The sequence below is a fragment of the Lipotes vexillifer genome, unplaced genomic scaffold (assembly GCF_000442215.2).
Source record: "Lipotes vexillifer unplaced genomic scaffold, Lipotes_vexillifer_v1.1 scaffold208, whole genome shotgun sequence".
NCBI classification, from domain to species: Eukaryota; Metazoa; Chordata; class Mammalia; order Artiodactyla; family Lipotidae; genus Lipotes; species Lipotes vexillifer.
Window position 1 is genome coordinate 610,189 of NW_006785067.1, and position 22,234 is coordinate 632,422.

Here is a 22,234-nt window from a genome sequence, read left to right on the forward strand (position 1 = left end):
CGCAAAACTTGCTTACTTGTGTGACACATTCAACCTGCTCAACAAACTCAACCTGTCACTTCAGGGGAGAACAACAACTGTGTTTAAGTCAGCAGATAATGTGGCTGCATTCAAAGCCAAACTGGAATTATGGGGGCAATGAGTGAACATTGGGATTTTTGACATGTTTCAAACATTAGCAGAGATTTTGAGACACTGAAGCAGGGCCTTCTTTCTTCTAGCTGGTGCACGATCACTTTTCTCAGCTTTCAGAAGAATTTGAGCATTACTTCCCAACCACAAAAGACCCCTGAACTGGGAAGGAATTGATCTGAGACCCATTTGTGAATAAGCCAGGTGAATCAACTTTGTCTGTGCTAGAAGAGGATCAGCTGCTTGAGATCGCAAATGACAGTGCCCTTAAAATTACGCTTGAGACAACTTCAAATCTCCATATGTTCTTGATTAACGTCAAGGCGGAGTATCCTGAGATTGCCCCAAAAGCACTGAAAAGCCTGCTTGCATTTCCAACATCCTGTCTTTGTGAAGCAGGGTTTTCTGCAGTGACAGCAACCAAAACGATATCACGGAGGAGACTGGACATTAGCAACACACTTGGGGTGTCACTGTCTCCCATCACCCCCAGATGGGACCATCTGGTTGCAGGAAAACAAGCTCAGGGCTCCCACTGATTCTGCATTATGGTGAGTTGTATAATTATTTCATTATATATTACAATGTAATAATAATAGAAATAAAGTGCACAATGAATGCAATGCACTTGAATCATTCTGAAACCACCGCCCCCCCCTCCGTGGAAAAATTGTCTTCTACAAAACTGGTGCCTGGTGCCAGAAAGGTTGGGGGCCGCTGTTTTAGATGGCGTGTGGTAAACAGGTAGTAAACAGGAAAAGTGTAAATGTGATACAGTTCGAGTGCTCAGATACGGTGAATGCTTTAAGTCTTTAGGGAACAGTAATCATAAAGCAGAAGGCTGGGTAGATAAGTGTTAAAGAGGACCCTGCAGTTGAGCGGCGAAAACAGTCAAGCTTCTATAACGGAGGTGGCAGATGTCCAGGAGAGTCCGGGGTCAGCTCTCCCACACTTCAGCCTCTCAGCTGAGGCTAAAGACATGCGTGGCCAGCCCTTTACCCAGTTAGCGACACCTACAGCTCTCGCCCACCACCGCGACCCATCTGCGCGAGCGAACACCAAGCTCTAGGAGCCTGCCGCGCAAACGAAGCGGGGAGAACAGCGGGGAGGAGCTAGCTCTGCGCATGCTCTTTGTGGGCGGAGGGGGGGGGGGCAGGCAGGTTGCGCCTGCGCGCTGCGTCGATCGGACGCCTCGGCTTCCGCGCCAGGATCCCCGGCTAGGGTTCGCTGGCGGGATGGTGCCGCGGTGCCAGGTAGGAATGGGGAAGCCCTCCGGGCTTGTGTCTGTCCTCGCCTTTTCCCTCCACAGACCCGGCCCTACTCGGCCAGACCCCGGCTACCGCCACCGCCGCGGCAGGCCCTCCCGACTTCAGAGGCTTTGCTGTGGTCTCCCCAACGAAAGTCGAGTCCGTTCCGCTAACTCTTGTTCTGCAGGTGACGGCCTGGAAGACCAGCTGGTTTCTAAAGCACCCTTGATATTTGCCCTTGCTTCTCAGATTGTTCGTTTCTAAGAAGACAAGTTTTCAATATAGAAAGAAATGCCCTTAACTAAGAATTCTTTGCTGAAATGTGCTCTATCTGTGCATTTGCGAACCCTTGATTATTTGAAGACCTCTGATTATTTCGTAGAGAATGATTTGCTCTCAGTCACAGGTGGGTTACTTAGATACCAGGCTGTCTGCATAGGTTTGTCCTAGGAAATAGAAGTTTATCCTGTATTTCAGACTCATCTGCTTTTGAAATATCAGGGTTTGTATGTTGCATAATTTAATCCTGGACAGCTGGGTTCAATGTAATGTAGACTGGAATCAAAGGTCATATGACACCGTGAAGGACGTGTCTTTCATTTATTTGGCCATTTATTTGTGTAATTCATCTCTTGACTCAGACATTTGTTCACTGCTTAAGTATAAAAGGTGCTATAATTTTATGTCAGTTAAAGGCCAACCTCATGGTTTCTAAGAAGATATTGTTAGAATTTTAGTTGTGGCACACATAACATTTATAAAACTAAAAAGCATCTGGAAATTAGTCTGACTTGTACTTAAAACATAAAAAGTTTTCAAAATTTGAGCTTGTAGGTATGCTGAAATTTTTATGGGCACTTTAAATTTTTTCTAATTTATAAGAAGTGTCTTTGATTAAAATAATACATTTGAAAAACAAAACCCAACGTGGACAGTCAGAAAAGGACTATGGGTTGTTATTGTTAAAGACATATTCTTTCTTTTCAGGTGGAAGTGTTGTATTTTGCAGAAAGTGCTGAAATAACAGGAATTCGCTCAGAGACCATTTCTGTGCCACAAGAAATAAAAGCATTGCAGCTGTGGAATGAGATAGAAACACGCCATCCTGGGTAGTTAAAAATTTGCAGAATGTATATGATTAACATTTTTTAATATTTAAAAATGTGTGAGTAAATGATAAAAGTAAAAAGTTAACTTAGATTTCCATGTTTAATGTCAAAAGAATCATTTGTTGTATTTTTTCTGTAAACTTAAGTTCTAGTATTTACAAATGCAAACTTCCTTAATAAAGGTTAAAGATATTTTACTTAAAAAGCACAGTGAGCTGTGATACTCCCAAAGGGACATGATTATATTTGCTTTTATAATTTACAGAATACTGAAAATGTAAATTCTGCATTTTTGTAACGTTAAATAAAATTGTTACGTATTCTGTTAAAAATGTGTGCTTTAAACTTTTATGTCCTGCCCCTTCTTTAGAGAACTCAAAATAGAAATTTTTAAGATTGAAAGAAAAATGAAAGATAACAAACAGCTGCTGCTGAATTTGAGTTTTTTACAATATTTGATTTTTTTTCTGGTTCTTGAAAATGTATCATTTTACTGCTGTTCGTACCTCAATGAGTCTTTTTTGGAATAAAATATAAAAGTGGCCTGTTTGAATGTGTTCCAGGTATATTAGTAGTGTCACTTAAATTGTGTGAATGTTTAACTTGGAAGTCTTAGTGCGGTGTAAAAGACAGCCCACAATGTATTTTCATAAAGAAAATTATTCCTTCTTGATTTCATATCTTTTTAAGTTCTTAAAATGCCCTGATAATCAATGAAACGTAGTGGGGCCTCTTCCTACTTTACCTTTAACGTTATACCTACTGAGAGGCACCTGGTGTTTTGGAACCTTTCAGGGTATACTTAGTATACTTGTATGCTTAGATGGAAAACTCCTGGGGAGGGCATGTACTGATTAAGAAATTGTCCTTTTTTTTTTTTGACCTGGTCTGAATGTTGTCTCCAGTCTAGTGTTTTTTTGTTTGTTTCTTTAATTCCCCAAGACACCCAACATCCAGTAAAGAGTTGTTAGCAGTTTACTGCATTCTTTGTGGTGAATAAGTATGTTCTTCAGTGGATATATCCTTTCTCTGCAAAATATGAGTTTAATTAGTGATTTTGCAGATGATGCTTCATAAAGTAATATTTATGTAATTTTGATTGCAGCTGAGGAGATTTGGGGTCTAACAGCATTGATACATCTAATTATACTTTTTTCCCTTCAGATTGGCTGACGTCAGAAATCAGGTGATATTTGCTGTTCGTCAAGAATATGTCGAGCTTGGAGATCAGCTCCTCCTGCTTCAATCAGGAGACGAAATTGCCATTATCCCCCCCATTAGTGGAGGATAGTGCTTTTGAGCCACCTGGGTATGTGAGATAGGTTTTTCTTAGCCAGTCTTGTGGAAAAGGATCATACAGATAATAACTTATATATGGTTTCCTTTAACTGTATAGTCTTTGTAAGGCTGTCTGCACCAACTCTTGGTAAAGCAACAACTCTTTATTGGTGCAGATGGACTTATAAATACCTATCATCTCTGCATCAGTTGTGTTGTAAGCAGTTTAATGTCATCTTGATTTGTTCATTCTATTGATTTAACGTGGTTTATTGAGATTTTGTGTCGGGCACAGCGCTAGACACTGGAGTTTTAATACTCCTGTTTTGTAGGAGGAAGAAGCTAAAAACTTGTCTAAGATCACATAGCTAATAAGTGGCAGAGCCAACATTTGAACTCAGGTTATTATTGGACTCTCTGTGTACTTTTCCACAAATATGCTTATTAATACTGGAAAATAGCTCTCCTGGGCACAGAGAAATGTAGAAAAATTGCATAGCTGGAAAGTAAAAAGATCACTGTTCCTGAAAAACGCTTACCATTTTCCAGGTATAAAAAACAGCTTTATTATTATAGTTATATTGCTAGTGGCTCTAGGACCCATGTCATCTTTCCATCTTTCCAAATAAAGTAAGCCATGTCTGAGTAGGTTAATGTGTAAGAACATTTCTGTTTTTTTTACATTTAACCCATTATTATTTTTATTATTTATTTTTTTAACATCTTTATTGGAGTATAATTGCTTTTTTTTTTTTTTTAGTTCTAATAATGTATTTTTTTTTTTTAACATCTTTATTGGGGTATAATTGCTTTACAATGGTGTGTTAGTTTCGCTTTATAACAAAGTGAATCAGCTCTACGTATACATATATCCCCATATCTCCTCCTTCTTGCGTCTCCCTCCCACCCTCCCTACCCCACCCCTCTAGGTGGTCACAAAGCACCGAGCTCACCTCCCTGTGCTATGTGGCTGCTTCCCACTAGCTATCTATTTTACATTTGGTAGTGTATGTAAGTCCATGCCACTCTCTCACTTTGTCCCAGCTTACCCTTCCCCCTCCCCGTGTCCTCAAGTCCATTGTGTATGTGTGCATCTTTATTCCTGTCCTGCCCTTAGGTTCTTCAGAACCATTTTTTTTTTTTTTTACATTTCATATATATGTTTTAGCATATGGTATTTGTTTTTCTCTTTCTGACTTACTTCCCTCTGTATGACAGACTCTAGGTCCATCCACCTCACTACAAATAACTCAATTTCGTTTTTTTTTATGGCTGAGTAATATTCCATTGTATATATGTACCACATCTTCTTTATCCATTCATCTGTCAATGGACACTTAGGTTGCTTCCATGTCCTGGCTATTGTAAATAGAGCTGCAATGAACATTGTGGTACATGACTCTTTTTGAATTATGGTTTTCTAAGGGTATATGCCCAGTAGTCAGATTGCTGGGTTGTATGGTAGTTCTATTTGTAGTTTTTTAAGACTCCTCCATACTGAAGAACAATTCTTAGTATAGTCTGGAGAGGCAGACAGAATGAGGCTTAATTTCTCAACTGAGAAATAAATAATGTAGAAATTAATAATCATCCCTAATTGAAAACTCTTATAGGTTAGGAATGAAAGAAAACTTCCTTAATTTGATAATGTTTTTCTCCAAAATCAAGTAAATATCATATTGGATGACAAAACTTCGGTTTTATTAAAGAAAAGAACAAGCCAAGGATGCTTATTTATTTTTTTCACCCATTTCTTCCCCACTCTTCTGGAGGGTAGTGCCCCAGAAGTGAAGAATAAATATTTTAAAGCCAATTGCCTGGCATGTTGATAGAGATTGGATTTTCTTAGTCCTATTATTTGGAAGTAATAGAATTCTCCATTAGATATGTATCTCAGTTTTATTTGGAAACTGTGGTCACCATATCACCACCATGATATAGAAAAATACTATTTTTTTTGAGTTTGTAATTTATTCAGAAAACAATGGGCTGCCATAGGTGTGTGTTTGTGTGTGATGGTTAGAGCTGTTCTTTGGGAAGACTAGGAAGATACTCAGCAGCATTGTGTATGATTTGAGTGTGTTTGACAGGATTTGTAACATGCAGTTTTAGAATCTATGTTATTATAGAATCAAGTTGTGGGAACTCAGTGTGGTCTGAAGTTCATAGACGATGTTTGGGTTACCTGTATTGTATTGCAAGATGAATTGGAAGAAGCTCAGGTGACATGTACAGGAGGTTGAAGCATCTTGGAATCCAGTAGCATGTGAATGGTTTTTTTTCAGTAGCATGGTCCTCATATCTTAAACACACCTTCCACAGCCCCCATGCTCTATCTTAGAACGCTGTTTGTTCCATAAGTTATCCCTATTTGTAATTCCTATTTATTGCTTTGTTCCTCCTCTAGCATAAGTGCCCTGAGCGCCGGAGCCAGGTCTTTTGTTCCCTGGTCTGTATCCAGTGTGTGGGCTTAGTCTCTGACCCTTAGTGAGTACGAAATAAACGCTTGATGAATGAAATGAGAAATTCATGGCAAAGGACTTCTACAGCATCTGGTGAATAGGCGTGCAGTCAATTCCTTTATTTCCTCAGTTACTTAACTGAGGTTGTGCCTGATTATGAAATGAACCCAGTTCCTGTGGAGTCATCATTCTGCTTGCCCTCCTTTTTTGGGTGAAGAAAAAGGCAGTTCTGGGTGTGGTGCTTGGTAATCCAGTGGTTAGAGGTGATATGTGTGTGGGTGCAGGAGATAAGAGTAGCAATTGCAGAGTTTGGAATACATTGGCAAATGAAATAGATTTCATTTTAAGTGATCACGTTAATGGTAAGTTCCTTTTTATATCATGCTTGATTCGTTAGGGATATTTGTAAAATTACTGAGTTTTGCTCAAATTTTACACTTGCTTATTTTTATCATTCAGATCAAATCATGCCTCCTAACGCATCTAATGTACAAAAAATATATAAATTGAAACATAGCCTATAAGTTGGGTGTTTTTACTCTAGTACCAATGTTAAGGTTTGGTAATATTTTATTTCCAGGAAAGATATAAATGAAGTTGAAGAGAAATCAAAAGATATGATAACATTCACATCTGAGCAACTGTCAGTAGATGAAGTCTCACAGCTGGTGATTTCTCCATTCTGTGGTGCAATATCCCTATTTGTAGGTGAGTTGTAATTTTCGTAGCATCTATTGACTATACAAGACAGTAGAAATTAGCAGGTGTTTCTCATGTTCAGTGTTAATAGTAAGAGGATTTTAAGATACGGAGCAGTTAGCCAAGATTACCCATGGTGGTGAGTAGAAATTTTTTTAGTTCTTGTTTTGTGTTAGTAATCTTCAAATTAACATATGTTAAAGGCAAAAAAAAAAAAAAAGTAGACAAAGTCATTATTAGCAGAGAGAATTCTGATAATCCTGGGAACATAATATTTTCCTATTAAGGGTCAAATTCTAATTGTTACAAAGGGAATATATACTGGTTTGTCATTTGAATGTTTTCAGTAAAACTGGCTAATCAGTGTCATTTTATTTCCTCACCTTTGTGGTGATTATCTTGATTTTCTAATCAAGTTTTTGTGTTTAGAAAATTTCAAAGTAATTTTTAGACAAATTGGTATGCTACTTGTCTATTCAAAAATAATCCTTTTTTATTCTATTAGTGTGCTTTTTCTACTGTAGGAAGAAAGCTTATTTTGTAATTTTTTTTTTTAATTTTAGGAACTACAAGGAATAACTTCGAAGGGAAAAAAGTCATTAGCTTAGAGTATGAAGCATATCTACCAATGGCAGAAAATGAAGTCAGAAAAATTTGTAGTGACATTAGACAGAAATGGCCAGTCAAACACATAGCAGTGTTCCATCGGCTTGGGTATGCTTTCCTTTATCAGTTTAAAAGTTTAAGTGTAGTCGTTTTCTGCCTTTGTACTAATTCTGATTCTGGAATCTTTCATTGGCATCCTGTGTTACCCTGAGAGGGAGGTTTGTTTATCATTCTGGCAGACTGTGCCTTTAAGGCTACTTGTTTCATTGTAACATTTGGAGAATGGCTGATGCTGTAACAAGTCCAAATGTGCAAGATTCTTTGGCCCTGTGCCCAACAGCCTGTGCTGATATGTGTTCAAGGCCGTGAGACCTTTTCAGAACTGTTTTGTAGTCTGTACCCTGTTTATATGACAGTCTGATTGTTTTTGATGTAAAAGCCTTTTAAGGTCATTAGATTAGTTTGCTGTTTTGTATCACTAAGAAGAGTGGAGTTCCAGGCTTTGAAAAGAACCCAGCAATGGGACTAAATCTATCATCTATTAGTTATTGGTAACTATAATTTTATTAATGTTATTAATTCTGTTATTTACTATTCATTGCTATTTAATACTTTAAGTTCTACCTTATATTCATCATGCGATTAGCTTGTATTTCTAGGCATTACCTGGCACTGTGCCTTGTTTGTTTGATCAGATATTTGTTGAATCAGTGAGGTACTTTTCATCTTGTTGCCCATTCAATAAATTTAGTGGATACATGCTTACAGATTAGTCACAAGCTTGGCACTTCCTGCTAAATGCAACTGGGATGAATTACTGTTTTCTAACTAAATGGGATGTTTAGGTAAAACAGAACTGGATAGTTAGTTCTAGGAATGCTTCACTGGAATTTTTATTTTTTTCACATGTCTAGTAGATTTTTTAACATGTAGCTTCAGAGGAGATGATGAATTTTTTCCTTCATTTTGTTAAAGCTTAGTTCCAGTGTCAGAAACAAGCATTATCATTGCTGTGTCCTCAGCCCATAGGACTGCATCCCTCGAAGCTGTGAGCTATGCCATTGATACTTTAAAAGCCAAGGTGCCCATATGGAAAAAGGTAAGTTAGGAAAATATCTAATTTTGTCTTTGGACATGATTTTTCTCGTGAATTTTTAAAGAACAAGAAAGAAGAGTGCATACAGAGTATGTACTTCCCTGACTTTATAGAATCTTGTTTTCTTTTCCTAGGAAATAGGATGTTTATGTAATAATCTCCTTTCCAGGGTTTATTAAGCATGAAAAATACGTGCCCCAAAGAATGCATGGCCTGGAGAAGACCTCAACAAGTGGTAACAGTTAGAATTCCTAGTCTAGAACGTTCCAGTGGTTCATATATGAAGTATTATCCCTTATATTAGAATTCCCTTGAGTTAGAGGGTCTTTCCTTTGGAGAGCAGGAATAATGCACGGCTATGTAGTCATTGGCTAAAATAGAGACTTCTCAAGGCAAAAGAGCCTTCTCCTACAACTCCTTCATTTTAGGAAAAGAAAAGTGGGATATTGCCTCCTTGGAGAAAATGCATAGTAAGTGGACTTAAAAACCTAAGTAGGAAATTCTAGCTTGTTTTCTGTCCATACATCAAGCCCATCAATAAAAGCAAACAAGTCCCTGCTTAAATAGAGCATTCTGAAGATAGGAAAAGGCCCAGCTCCCTGATTTCTCCCTTGGTGTAGTAACCTCAACAGTGGGATCACTCTGTATTCTCAGAAATGTGTAATTACACTTAAAGAGCCTCAAATTGCCCACAACATTGTGGCTGATAGCAAAGCTGAGGAATGGATTCACTGCCCAGTAGAGCAGAAGGCCAGAGTGAAGGACCAGTGGTGAGATGAGCAAATTGGACTCTGAACCAGCACCTGTGAAATTTAGTGACCATATTTTCTGGATAAAAACTGAAACCCATTGTTATAACGGGATACTTAGGGATTAGAGGATAGGATATGTGAAAGGAATCTGTCTTAGTGAAGCTCAGATATCTGGTTGCTTTGCTGTGAACAAGGCGGCCACAATTTTGATAGACCATGAGACCCTGGAGAGAGCAAGGTAGGAAAAGTATTCCAGAATGAATTGTGAGCCTCTCTGGAAGAGATCCTTTGCCTTGGAGCAAAGAATGGACAGCCAGCCGACAAAGTAGATGAGACGGTAGGCCCCCCAAATAAGGGAGTGGGTAGGCGTTGGGGGTATGCTCTCATTGTGATGCTTCAAGAACTGGCTGGGCTTTCTATTTACTTCTCTGTCTGTAGAGGTTGGGAGGGTGTACAGGTGTTCAGAGGATAATTGAATTTGGATTTCTACCCCTGCAGAAATAGAATCTGACTAGAGAGTGAGAAGAGAAAGTGATATATTCTTACTCCCCTTCTGTCCAAAAATTATCTGAATTCTAGTCTGGTTCTGGTTTCAGCCTGTGCTTTGAGATCATCTGTGATACAGGCAAGGGACGGGCAGGTGGGTAGGGCACGCACTTACAAGGTGTTTGCCAACAGCACGCAGCTCAGACCTGTTTAGGAACCTTTGTGGTGGTCTGTTAATTTCAAAGCTAATGGAAATATCCCTTTGGCCTTTGGAAACGCATATTTAGAAATGTGGAAGTAGTAGGTGTGCCTGGAAAGAAAAAAATGTTGAAAGACCTTCCATCGTCCATACATAACCTTACCCAGGCTGTCTCCTGTCATGATCCCAAGTGGAATTAATTGTTTATTCCTTTCTGTGTTTGCCCCTTGTCTTGTTAAGGCTTCTTGTCTGTCGTTTCTCCTAGTCGACTGAGTCCTTGAGTGTAGGGAGCATGTTTATTCGTTTGTTTGCTCTCAGTGCCTTATGCAAATGGCTATTGGATTGTTAAAAGAGGAGCAGATATAAATAGTTGTGATATTCATTTGCCTGATTTATTCAGATATATTTGCATTTATTAAAATGCTCTCCTTTAAATTCTTATTATGGTTCTTCTTTTTAGGAAATGTATGAAGAATCATCATCATCTTGGAAAAGAAACAAAGAATGCTTTTGGGCAACCGATTAAACCACTTAGGTTTTTAGAGCTTAAAAGTTAAACTTGGTAAATTCTTTGATCATGTTTTGATTTTTCTTCTCCAGAAGATAGTTTACTGAACATAAACTCTTATGTTACACCAGTGGAACAAGAGAGAAAAAAACGCAAGATAAATGAGTGTTTAGGATGAGGGCTTATTCAGGAACTAGAGATAGAGGAAAGAAAGGCTTTAGGGAAATAAATGGAAGAATAATTTAAATTTAAGGAAAGATGCCTGTGGTAGACATATTATTCTATGACTAAGCTCTAACTGTAACTTGACTCACATTGAGGTGTGGCCCCTCCTCAGTGACTGTCTCAGAGGCTGCCCCCAACCCACTACTCCTATGCCCAGTGATATCATTGGTGTCAGGATGCGTTTTGGGAATGTAGGCAGAACTGGAAGGTGTAAAAAGTCCTTATCGGTTACTCTGGGTATGATATATTTTTAGAATTTATATATTTTTAAAATAAGCTAAATAAACATGATTTTAAAAGTTTAAAAGCAATATCCTGTTTTTAAAAATTCAGTGATGATACCTAAGATATTTCATCATATGAAGCTTTCTAGTATTTCAGAATCAATAATCTTACCATAATACTTATTATATTTTGTTAGTTATTAGTATTGTATCAATATATAAATTAGCATAAAGTTGTTGTAAAACAAGGCAGGCTAGCAGCAAGGGTGCTTTGTGTTATAATGTTAGTTATAAAATTGTACCCACAACCAATTAAAAAGGGAAATTATATGATTATTTGGTAAAGTATTTTCAGATAGTTTTTTTTTTTAGCTTAAGCAACATTATCATTAATAAAGTTATGTTTTCTGAAAAATCTTTATACCAAATAATGGTCCAGTTTTTGCTTGGTCGACCTATATACTATCTTGGTAGATCTTAGTATATAAGTTCCATATAGTTCTTTTTTTTTTTAAATTGAAGTATTGCTGACTTATAATATTTTGTTAGTTTTACGTGTACAGCATAGTGATTTGGGGGTTTTTGCATATTATATTCCATTATAGGTTATTACAAGATTTTGGTATAATTCCCTATGCTGTACAGTAAATCCTTGTTGCTTATCTGTTTTATGTATAGTAGTTCATATCTGTTAATCCCATACTTGTAATTTGTCCTTCCCGTTCATCCTCTCCCCTTTGGTAAACATAAGTTTGTTTTCTATGTCTGTGAGTGTTTCTGTTTTGTATATAGATTCATTTGTGTTATTTTTTTAGATTCCACATATAAGTGATATCATATAGCATTTGTCTTTCTCTGTCTGACTTATTTCACTAAGCATAAGATTCCATAAATCCATCCATGTTGCTGCAAATGGTGATTTTGTTTTGTGTGTGTGGTGAGTAATATTCCATTGTATGTGTACGTGTGTATACGTCACATCTTCTTAAGCCAGTCATCTGTTGGGTTGCTTCCCTGTCTTGGCTATTATGTAATAAATAGTGCTGCTGTGAACATTGTGGTGCGTGTATCTTTTCGAATTAGAGTTTTCATGTTTTCTGGATATATACCCAGGAGTGGAATTGCTCAATCATTGGGTACTTCTATTTTTAGTTTTTTAAGGAACCTCCATACTGTTTTCCATAGTGGCTGCACCAGTTTACATTACCACCAACAGTGTTCAAGCGTTCCTCTTTCTCCACATCCTCTCCAGTATTTATTATTTGTAGACTGTTCAATGATAGCCATTCTGACTGTGATAACTCAGTGAAGTGATGCCTCATTGTGGTTTTGATTTGCATTTCTTTGATAATTAATGGTGTTTCATGTGCTTGTTAGTCATCTGTATGTCTTCTTTGGAAAAATATCTATTTGGGTCTTCTGCCCAATTTTTGATTGGGTCATTTGTTTTTTTGATATATGAGCTGTTTATAAATATATTTTTGATATTAACCCCTTGTCAGTTGCATCATTGCAAATATTTTCTCCCATTACGTAGGTTTTAATTTTGTTGATGGTTTCCTTTGTTGTGCAAGAGCTTTTAACTTTCATTAGGTCCCATTTGTTTATTTTTATTTCTTTTGCCTTGGGAGACTGACCTAAGAAAATAATTGCTGAGATTTATGTCAGAAAATACTTTGCCTATGTTTTCTTTTAGGAGTTTTATGGTGTCATGTCGTATATTTAGGTCTTTAAACCATTTTGAGTTTATTTTTGTATATGATGTGAGGGAATATTCTAATTTCATTGTTTTACATATAGCTGTCCAGCTTTTGCAGCACCACTTGTTGAAGAGATTGTCTTTTCTCTATTGTACATTCTTGTCTCCTTTGTTGTGGATTAACTGACCATAGGTGTGTGGGTTTATTTCTGCGCTCTCTATTTTGTTCCATTGATCTGTGTGTGTGTGTATATTTGTGCCAGTACCATGCTGTTTTGAGTACTGTAGCTTTGTAGTATAGTCTAAAGTCTGGAAGGGTTATACCTCCAGCTTTGTTCTTTTTTTCAGGATTGCTTTAGCAGTTCTGGGTCTTTTGTGGTTCCTTATAAATTTTAGGTTTTTTTTGTTCTAATTCTGTGAAAAATGTCATGGGTATTTTGATAGGGATCGCACTAAATCTGTAGATTGCTTTGAATGATTTTTTTTTTTTTTTTTTTTTTTTTTTTTTTTGGGTATCAGTTGTTACTTCTCCTCTTTCATTTCTTATTTTGTTTGTTTGAGTCCTCTCTCATTTCTTCCTGGTGAGCCTGACTAGAGGTTTGTCACTTTTGTTTATCTTTAAAAAAAACAACCAGCTCTTGGTTTTATTGATCTTTTCTATTGTTTTTTGATCTCTATTTTATTTATTCCCTCTCTGATCTTTATTATTTCCTTCCTTATGTTGACTTTGAGCTTTGTTTGTTTTTCTTCTAATTCTTTTAGGTAATAAGTTTTTATTTGAGATTTTCCTTGTTTCTTGAGGAAGGCTTGTATCATTATGAACTTCCCTCTTAGAACTGCTTTTACTGTATCCCATAAATCTTGTAAGGTTGTTTTCATTGTTGTTTGTGTTCAGGTATTTTCTTATTTCTTCTTTGATTTTGTCATTGACTCATTTTTTTTTTTTTAAAGTATGTTGTTTAGTCTCCATATCTTTGTGTTTTTCTTGTTTTTCTTTCTGTAGCTGACTTCTAGTTTTATACCATTATGTTCATAAAAGATGCTTGATATAATTTCTACCGCCTTAAATTTTTCGAGGCTGTTTTGTGTCCTAGTATGTGGTCCAGCCAAGAGAACATTCCATGCATGCTTAAAAAGAATGTGTTTTCTGCTTTTTTTTGGATGTAGTGTCCTATATGTATCAGTTAAGTCCAGCAGGTCATTTGTGTCATTTAGGACCTCTGTTGCCTTATTGATTTTCTGTCTGAATGATCGGTCCTTTGATGTCAGCGAGGCGTTAAAGTCTCCTATTGTTACTGTGTTCCTGTCAGTTGCTCCCTTTATATCTGTTAGTATTTGCTTTATATATTTAGGTGCTCCTGTATTGGGTGTGTATATGTTAACAAGTATAATATCCTTTTCTTGTATTGATCCCTTTATTATTATATAATACCCTCCTTTGTCTTTCCTTATGGCCTTTGTTTGTTTGATTTTTTAAAAAAATTTATTTATTTTATTTATTTTTGGCTGCGTTGGATCTTTGTTGCTGTGGGCGGGCTTTCTCTAGTTGCAGCGAGCAGGCTTCTCATTGCAGTGGCTTCTGTTGTTGCGGAGCACAGGTTCTAGGCACGCGGGCTTCAGTGGTTATGGTGCGCGGGCTCTAGAGTGCAGGCTTAGTAGTTGTGGTGCATGGGCTTAGTTGCTCCGCAGCATGTGGGATCTTCCTGGGCCAGGGCTCGAACCCATGTCCCCTGCATTGGCAGGCAGATTCCCAACCACTGTGCCACCAGGGAAGCCCCTGGCCTTTGTTTTAAAGTCTATTTTGTCTGATATGAGTATTGCTACCCCCAGCTTCTTGTCATTTCATTTGTATGAAATATCTTTTTCCATCCTTTCACTTTCAGTCTGGTATGTCTTTTGCCCTGAAGTGAGTCTCTTTTAGGCAGCATATTGCAGTTTCTCATTTTTTTTTACAATAGCCACTCTGTGTCTTTTGATTAGAGCATTTAGTCCATTGACATTTAAGGTAATTATTGATATGTATGTACTTATTGCCATTTTATTCCTTGTTTTCCAGTTCTACTTTATTCTTTTTCATTTTGTCGTTTGGTGAGTTTCTTTTGTAGTATGCTTGAGTTCCTTTCTTTTTGCTTTTTTGTGAATCTGTTGTATGTTTTTGATTTGTGGTTACCATGGGGTTCGTGTATGTTGATCCATAACTATATCTACTTGTTTTAAACTAAGTTATTCAAGTCCAAACACATTCTAAAAGATCTACATTTTTTACTCCCTCCACATTTTGTGATTTTGATGTACTATTTTACATCTTCATGCTTATTCTTTTACTGCTTATTGTAGTTATAATCGCTTTTACATTTTCTGTTTGTTTTTTAATCTATGTACTGATTTATTTAAGTGATCTTCAATCCTTACTTTATAGTTGCCTTTCCTATTGGGATTTTCCCTTTCCTATAGATTCTTTTTTTCCATTTAGAGAAGACCCTTCAGTATTTCTTATAGTGTAGGTTTAGTATGGCTGAATTTTTTTAGTTTTTGCTTGTCTGAGAAATTCTCTGTCTCTCCTCCTATTCTAAGTGATAGTCTTGCTGGATAGAGTATCACAGGTTGCAGGTTTTACCTTTTCAGGAATTTGCACATATCATGCCACTCCCTTCTGGTCTGCAAAGCTTCTGCAGAGAAATCAGCTTATGATGTTGGGGGGGGGGTTCCCTCGTAACTGACTCTGTTTTTCTCTCATTACCTTTAGAATCCTCTCTTTATCTTTAACTTTTGCCATTTTAACTATGACATGTCTTGGTGTGGGTCTCTTTGGGTTCATCTTGTTTGGGAGCCTCTGTGCTTCCTGTACCTGGAGATCTGTTTCCTTCTTCAGGTTTGGGAAGTTTTCAGCCATAATTTCTTTAATTACATTTTTGATCCCCTTCTCTCTTTTTTCTCCTTCTGGAACCCCTGTTATGTGTAGGTTGGCCTGTTTTATATTATCCCATAGATCTCATATGTTGCTTTCATGTTTTTAAGTTTTTCATTCTGTCTGCTGTTCTGATTGGGTGATTTCCATTATTCCATCTTCCAGATGACTTATTCGTTCTCCTGTGTCATTTAGTTGGCTGTTCATTGCTTCTGGATTGTTTTTCATCTACGAAATTGAATTATCTATTTTTGATTGGTTCATCTTTAGGGTTTCTAGTTCCTTCTTAATGTGTTCTGCGTTTATAGTGATAATCTTTCTTAATTCAGTTAGTATTTTTATTGCCAACTTTTTAGACTCAGGGTCTGGTAGACTGATGAACTCCGTTTCGTTATTTATTCTTTCAGGGAATTCCTCTTACTCTTAATTGGTGCTACTTCCTCTGCCTTTTCATTTTACTTAACTTTCTCTGTCTCTATGAACTTAGGAGAAAGTTATCTATTTTGGTCTTGAAGGGGTGTTTTTATGTGGGAGCATCCCTGTGTAGACTGTGTGTGTCCAAAGTCTTGGGTGTAGGGGCTGGTTTTGATATGGGTGCCAGCCACGTCTTGGCTCAGAGTGTGCTGGCCACTATCACGTTGATAGGGGGTGTGGTTGGTGTTGGAGGATCTAAAGCCTGTGCAGGGTGTGAGGCAGGACTTCCTCTCTGCCCTGTGGCTGTCACCACACTGATAAGGGTGGAGTCTGACCCCCAGTTGCTGGAATAGAAGCTCTGAGGGTCAGGCTCAATCAGGCTCCCTTCCCCTTGAGTGTGTGCTCTGCCCCAAAGGAGGGGAGTGCTGAAGCAAGTGAGGCCTGTGAGCTCACAGAGGACCAAGGTGGTGCCTGTGTAAGTGTCTATGGCTCTGCTCATACACAGCCCAAGGTTCCGTCTCTTCCCACATTGTGTTTGTCCCAGATCTAGTGCAGGGCTGTGGCTTGGAGTGGGTGGGGCTGGAGTGTTTGCTAGGCTGGGGCTGGAGGTTGGGGCGTGTGGCTGCAGGAATTGAGGTGGCTGTTCTGCCACCAGAGGTCTGGGCTGCCTCAGTGGCAGTCTTCCCAGGACCTGTCTGCCCCAGATCCAGTGCCAAGTTGTGGAGTGGGTGAGGCCAGGGTGCTTGCTCGGGTGGGAGACTGACTGCAGCGTGTTCCAGTGGCACTGCCTGTGCATGTGCTTACAGTGGCCGTTGCTGCCCCACCTGGGTCACCCCTGGCCCCCCAGACTGTCTCTGCATAGCTAGAATGAATCTTTTCCCAGGGTCCGGCTGGCTGAGCTCTTGTGCCAAGATGTGATGTGGAGTGAGCAGGGCCCAGGGTGTTCACCCTGCTTGGATTGGGGAGTGCAGCGAGGTGGCAGCCACCAGTGCAAGGCCCTCTCCACCCTAATTGTTGGCAAGCCAGCACGCGTGCACTCCTCAAGAACAGAGTTTAGGCTTCTCCAGCCCTTCTGTCTGCCCCAGCAGTTTTCCCAGCAACCAACCAGGCTTGTCTCCTCTGTGTAGGACCCCGGGACTGGGATGCCCAGTCTGTGGCTCAGCCTGCTCACACTCCAGGAGGAGGGTTCACCTGTGCGGACCTTCTCTTCCTTTCAGACCCCTTCCAGGAGCGGAGGCCCCAACTTTATGCTTCTTTTCCATCCTACCCAGTTATGTGGAAATCTTTCTTGCCATTTCAGTTGTATAGGAGTTCTTTTGCCAAGTTTCCGGTTGGTTTTCTGTGTGAATTGTTCCACATGTAGATGTATTTTGATATGTTTGTCAGGGGAGGTGAGCTCCATGTCCTCCTACTTTGGCATCTTGATCTGACCTCCGTATAGTTTTTAAAGTAATAATATATTGGCATAATTTTGGGCAGTTGACGTCATCATAAAATTTTCATTATGCATTTTGGGAACAAAGACTTATACTTTCATACCCAAAGATTTTTTTTTTTGCAGTCATATCACTAGTTACATCTAGTGAAGCATTTTTTACCTAAGGAATTCATTGATTCAACAAATACTGAATGCCTGTTCTGTGCCAGGCACCCACCAGTGGTCTCTGTCTGCCAATTTTAGGTACCATGGGGAAGATCCTGCATCCTGTCTTTGGCTGGGACCTATGGAACAGCCATATGAACACTAGGAGTCTCCTGCTTATTTGGTGTTTATTCCTTCACCTATTCAGACATTGGACCAGAAGAATCGTGGGAAGGCTGACAAATCCTCCACCAACTATGCCCTTACTGAGATGGGGTTGTCTGCCTGGTCTCAACCTTACCCTTTCTGAATTCATTGCCTGCCTCCCTCCCACCAAACTTTGTCCTGCTCCTATCTGAGAACAGGGGCTAGTGGTTGGACAACAGTCAGTTACATTCTGTGTGAAAGCACAGTGTCATGAGATTACTGGGCCACCAGATATTCCCAGGATTTTGCACCCATGTTGTTCATATATTGTTTATTATGTCATATATGCCTGTATGAGGTATATGTGGATTTCAGGATTTTTCTACTCAAATATTTAGAGGATCTTTATTGATGGTAATTAAATATTTAAAGAACATAAAGTATTCTCTATGCATGTTTTATTAAAGAATCATGTCTTAATTTTGAGTAGGTTTTGTTCTAAGTCAGGAACACAGACTATTATGCTTTTAAGTCTCCAATACAGAGGTTAAGGAGTTAATCTGGGGCATGCTAAAACTGGGATGGAACATCCCTGACAGTTTTTAGTGCGTTGCACTGGATTTAAATAGGGTCTTTGATCCCCAGTTTCTTAGGTGTGGCAGTGTTAACTGGTGGTGAGGTAATAAGGGGCTAGCATCACTTTGACATAGCCTTTTTATACCCGTAACTTAGTTGCTTCACTAATTAGAAGAGTAACCTAAAAAAATCGGCCTTTAAGTGGATTGTAATGTTTAAAGTCACTTTGGAACTGTGGCTTTGTATGACAGCCTATGTAAATTCACCCAAGAAGTAGGAAACTCTGATTACTTGTGTTTCAAGTTTTTTAACAGGTAGCAAAATTTAAAGAATTTTATCTTTGAATGAAAGTAATAGCGGATGGTCAACAAATGAAGTGTTTTGTGATTTTGTGGATATTTTTGTCCTTGAGATATGATGTTGAGCCACTGTATTTTCAGCATGTTTTGAGAAATAGTGATTAAGGAGCCAGAAGTTTGAATCTTGATCTTAGATCCCTGAGTGAACCTGTTGGAGAATTAAAAAACAATTCCTGGATAGCTTTTGAATCCACTCATTTCTTTTTTCTGCTGCTACATTTGTCAGCCAAGCCACCACTCCATTTCTCTTGGACTGTTGCTGTGGCCTGGTGACAGTCCCCCTGCCTTCTCCCACTTAGGTCACTTCATCATCCTACTTGAACCTTCTGATAGGTAATCACATCCTAGAACTTCAGTGTTCTCACCATGACCTACAGCCTACATGATCGGGCTCCTGCCTGCCCCTCTCACCTCTTCTCTTGCACCAGGCTCCCTGCTTTGCTATGGTGCTTTGTGGCAGGCTTATTCTCCCTAAGAGTCCTTGCCGGTCTCTTTGTCTAGAATGCCCTTCCTCCAGGAATTCCTATAGTCTGCTTCCTCACTTTATTTCCTCACTTCCTCCCTAATGTCACCTCCTCAGAGAGCCTTCTCTGACTACCCTATTTAAAACTGGATTCCTGTTCCCTTCCCTTGCTCTACTTTATATCTTGCAGTGGCACTTAACCACTACCTCATGTACTCCATCTGTTCATTTATCTCCATCACTAGACTATCAGCTTCCTGAGGCCAGGGATTTTTTTGTCTCCGTCACCACGGTGTCTAACCATGACATGCACTCAAGAGTGCTCAGAAGTTCTGTCGGTGTTAAGTATTGTGCCCCCAAATTAAACACACGTGACACGATGTGTAGTTGTAGTGCTTACAGATGCGTTAAAAGTATCTGGCTAGATGAATGAGTGGATAGGTGCAGCTTTTTCTTCTGCACTCTCTTCCTCACTCCCATCCTGCAATGTCTCTCCTACATAGTTCCTGAGCACCTAGTTGTAGTAAAGGCCTCTCTTAAGGCAGTAACGATTTGTGTGGTGTAGTTAGGTAGCTCACCCAGCAGAGGGCAGTAGAGCTAGGACTATAGTAAGAACAACTTGAGTTAACTTTTTACCTTCATTTTGCACAGAATCAAGAAGTTCGGTTTAGTTAGTAGCCTTTTTCTTTTAGTTAGGTTGGAGTGGTCCTAAGATGAAAATCAGTCCCTCCTTTTGAATAAGATTATTTCCAATCTTTAATTGGTTTCTTAGTTTAAAATATTAAAGGGTTATGATAGGATGAGGAATTTTTTAAAAATGTTCTGTGTAGTTTTTAAAAGGTGATATAGAATGAATAAAAGGAATTACTTTTTAAAAATACATAAATATAAAACTTCCGATTTGGGACAGAATGGTAGATTTGATACAGGTCTTTAACCTACTCTGTGACAATCCAAAGAAAAATGAATGTTCTTTTTCTTCAGAGTTGTATTTTAATGTACGAAGCATACCAGATACGCTTACCGGTGGTGGTTCTGCAATCAGCTGCCCATATCATGTGCTTCATCAGAACTGAGATGGGCCAAACTGAGGAAGGCACGTGGGAGTTCACCTGGTAGGAATTGGAGGTGTTTGTGCGTAGGTGTGAAAGGCAACACATACCCAGCAACCTTTGCATTGATGTGCCAGCTATAGAATGAGGGCCAGTCTATGAGCCTGATATGTATCTTGTTTTATAAATTCAGCACGTTCATCTCAGCATATTTAATCCTTAAGATTGTAAACCCTCTAGCTCACTGTTAAAATTTTTTTAAAAACTATGCCGATGACTACTCATATAGGCTGCAGCGGTTTGACTGATTTTTTTTTTTCTATATCAAGCACATATTTATATCTAGAGGTAAGTTGTACTTTAGAGTAGTGCTTCTCAAACTTTAACATAATATGAATCATCTGGTGATCTTAAACTTCCAATTGGAATTCAGTTCTGTGTGGCGCCTGAGATCTGCATTTTGTAACAGCCTCCAGGTGATGCAGCGCTGCCTACCCATCAGCCACGTTGTGAGGAGCAAGCCTTTACACCTAGTCTCTAAGCTATGAAGGCGGTTTAAGGTTCCTGCAAAAGCTTCCTTGTGGCCACTGCTACTAGCATAAGAGGTTAGATACATCCTCACTCTTCTACTGAGTCTTGAATGTGTTCTGAAGCACAGTGAGTGCATAAGATAAATACAGTGAAATACGTTGTCGTAAAATTCAAATTCCGAAGTAAATAGCTTTATTTTCGAAATGATTTTAATTGTATTCAGTAATGTATTTAAAGAGGGGTTTACAATTAAATAATACTTTTCTGTTTGATTCTCATACTTTAATAGGAGAAAAGCTCTTAACTAGTTTATGTTGATTACTGCTCCAATTTGATCTTTTGCTTCTCAAAAATCAAACGAATTGTGAAACTTCATATATAAACATGCATATTCATTTTTATATTTTTGGTGGAGAGAAAAAAAGACAAAACCCAGTTTGTCAAAAAAGCAAATATACTTAACAAAGATTTATACATTATGTGTGAAGGAAACTATCCTAGACAATTTGTCTTTAAAAAAATAATACAATTTAACATAGTTGTGCAATATATACATTTACATTTTGACTTTATCTGCCAAAATAAATCAGGTACGAATGAAACCATTTTTTAATATTTACATAATGGCTACATTTTCATCCTTTAAGGTTCAAAGAAATAGTTAACATTTTTGTTTCAAACTTTACCCCCATGTATACCTTTTATCTCTAGAGGTCTAGTCTTTCGAATTGATTGAAATGAGTATGCGTTAATGAGGGCATAGTCCTAACAGCTGTGTATATAATTATTTTCTGTGTGCAAACTGTATTAATGATGGACCAGGGAGCTCAGTTTGAGGAATCCTTTTTAATGCTTTCTGCCTAATGATGTCTTAATTTATGGGGCTGTCATATTACGTTATAGCTGTATATCAGAATAGATACATTATAAAATTATACCTTCTATAATAACTTGTAGTATAATCACTTGTGTGATTATGATAAATTGGTTTTAGTTTTCTTTTCACAGTTAATAACTTTTACTATTTTATAAAAATAGCACAGCCAGCTAGGAGTCTGTCCAGTTCTCATTTTGCTGCTAAAATGGACAATGCACAAATTCAAATCTCAATGCAGTTTTTTCACAGGCTGTTTTTACTTTAGTATTTTGTAAGGCTTTTGTGGCAGCCATGCATGAAGCAACTCAATTCTTATCACATTCTATACATATTGTCTATACACCATTTATGAAATGGAAACTTTGAAAGATGACATCTTTTAAGCCCCATATTCTACTTACTTTTAAAATAAAAGTATGGCTGAATAGGAATACAGAGCTTTTTTTCTCAAATAATTTTTTAATTTCTTGGATGAATACTCAACCTTTGCTTAAAAGTGCTTGAGAAATACTCCTCACTAGACCCTCTGCCTCAAATCTGTGATCTGGTAACAGAAGTTGTATATTTAGGCCACTTGCTTAGTGCAGTGATTCTCAGTTGGGG

General features: G+C 38.3%; 1 protein-coding gene across 1 annotated transcript; it reads left to right on the forward strand.

Moving 5' to 3' along the window:
- Positions 1 to 1,361: 1,361 nt before the first annotated feature.
- Positions 1,362 to 10,601, forward strand: MOCS2 (molybdenum cofactor synthesis 2). The gene is given in 7 exon segments (XM_007472237.1): positions 1,362 to 1,385; positions 2,367 to 2,488; positions 3,653 to 3,797; positions 6,809 to 6,936; positions 7,491 to 7,641; positions 8,509 to 8,632; positions 10,527 to 10,601. Coding segments are annotated over 5 exon segments (576 nt in total). The 5' UTR covers positions 1,362 to 1,385; positions 2,367 to 2,488; positions 3,653 to 3,699.
- Positions 10,602 to 22,234: the final 11,633 nt, after the last annotated feature.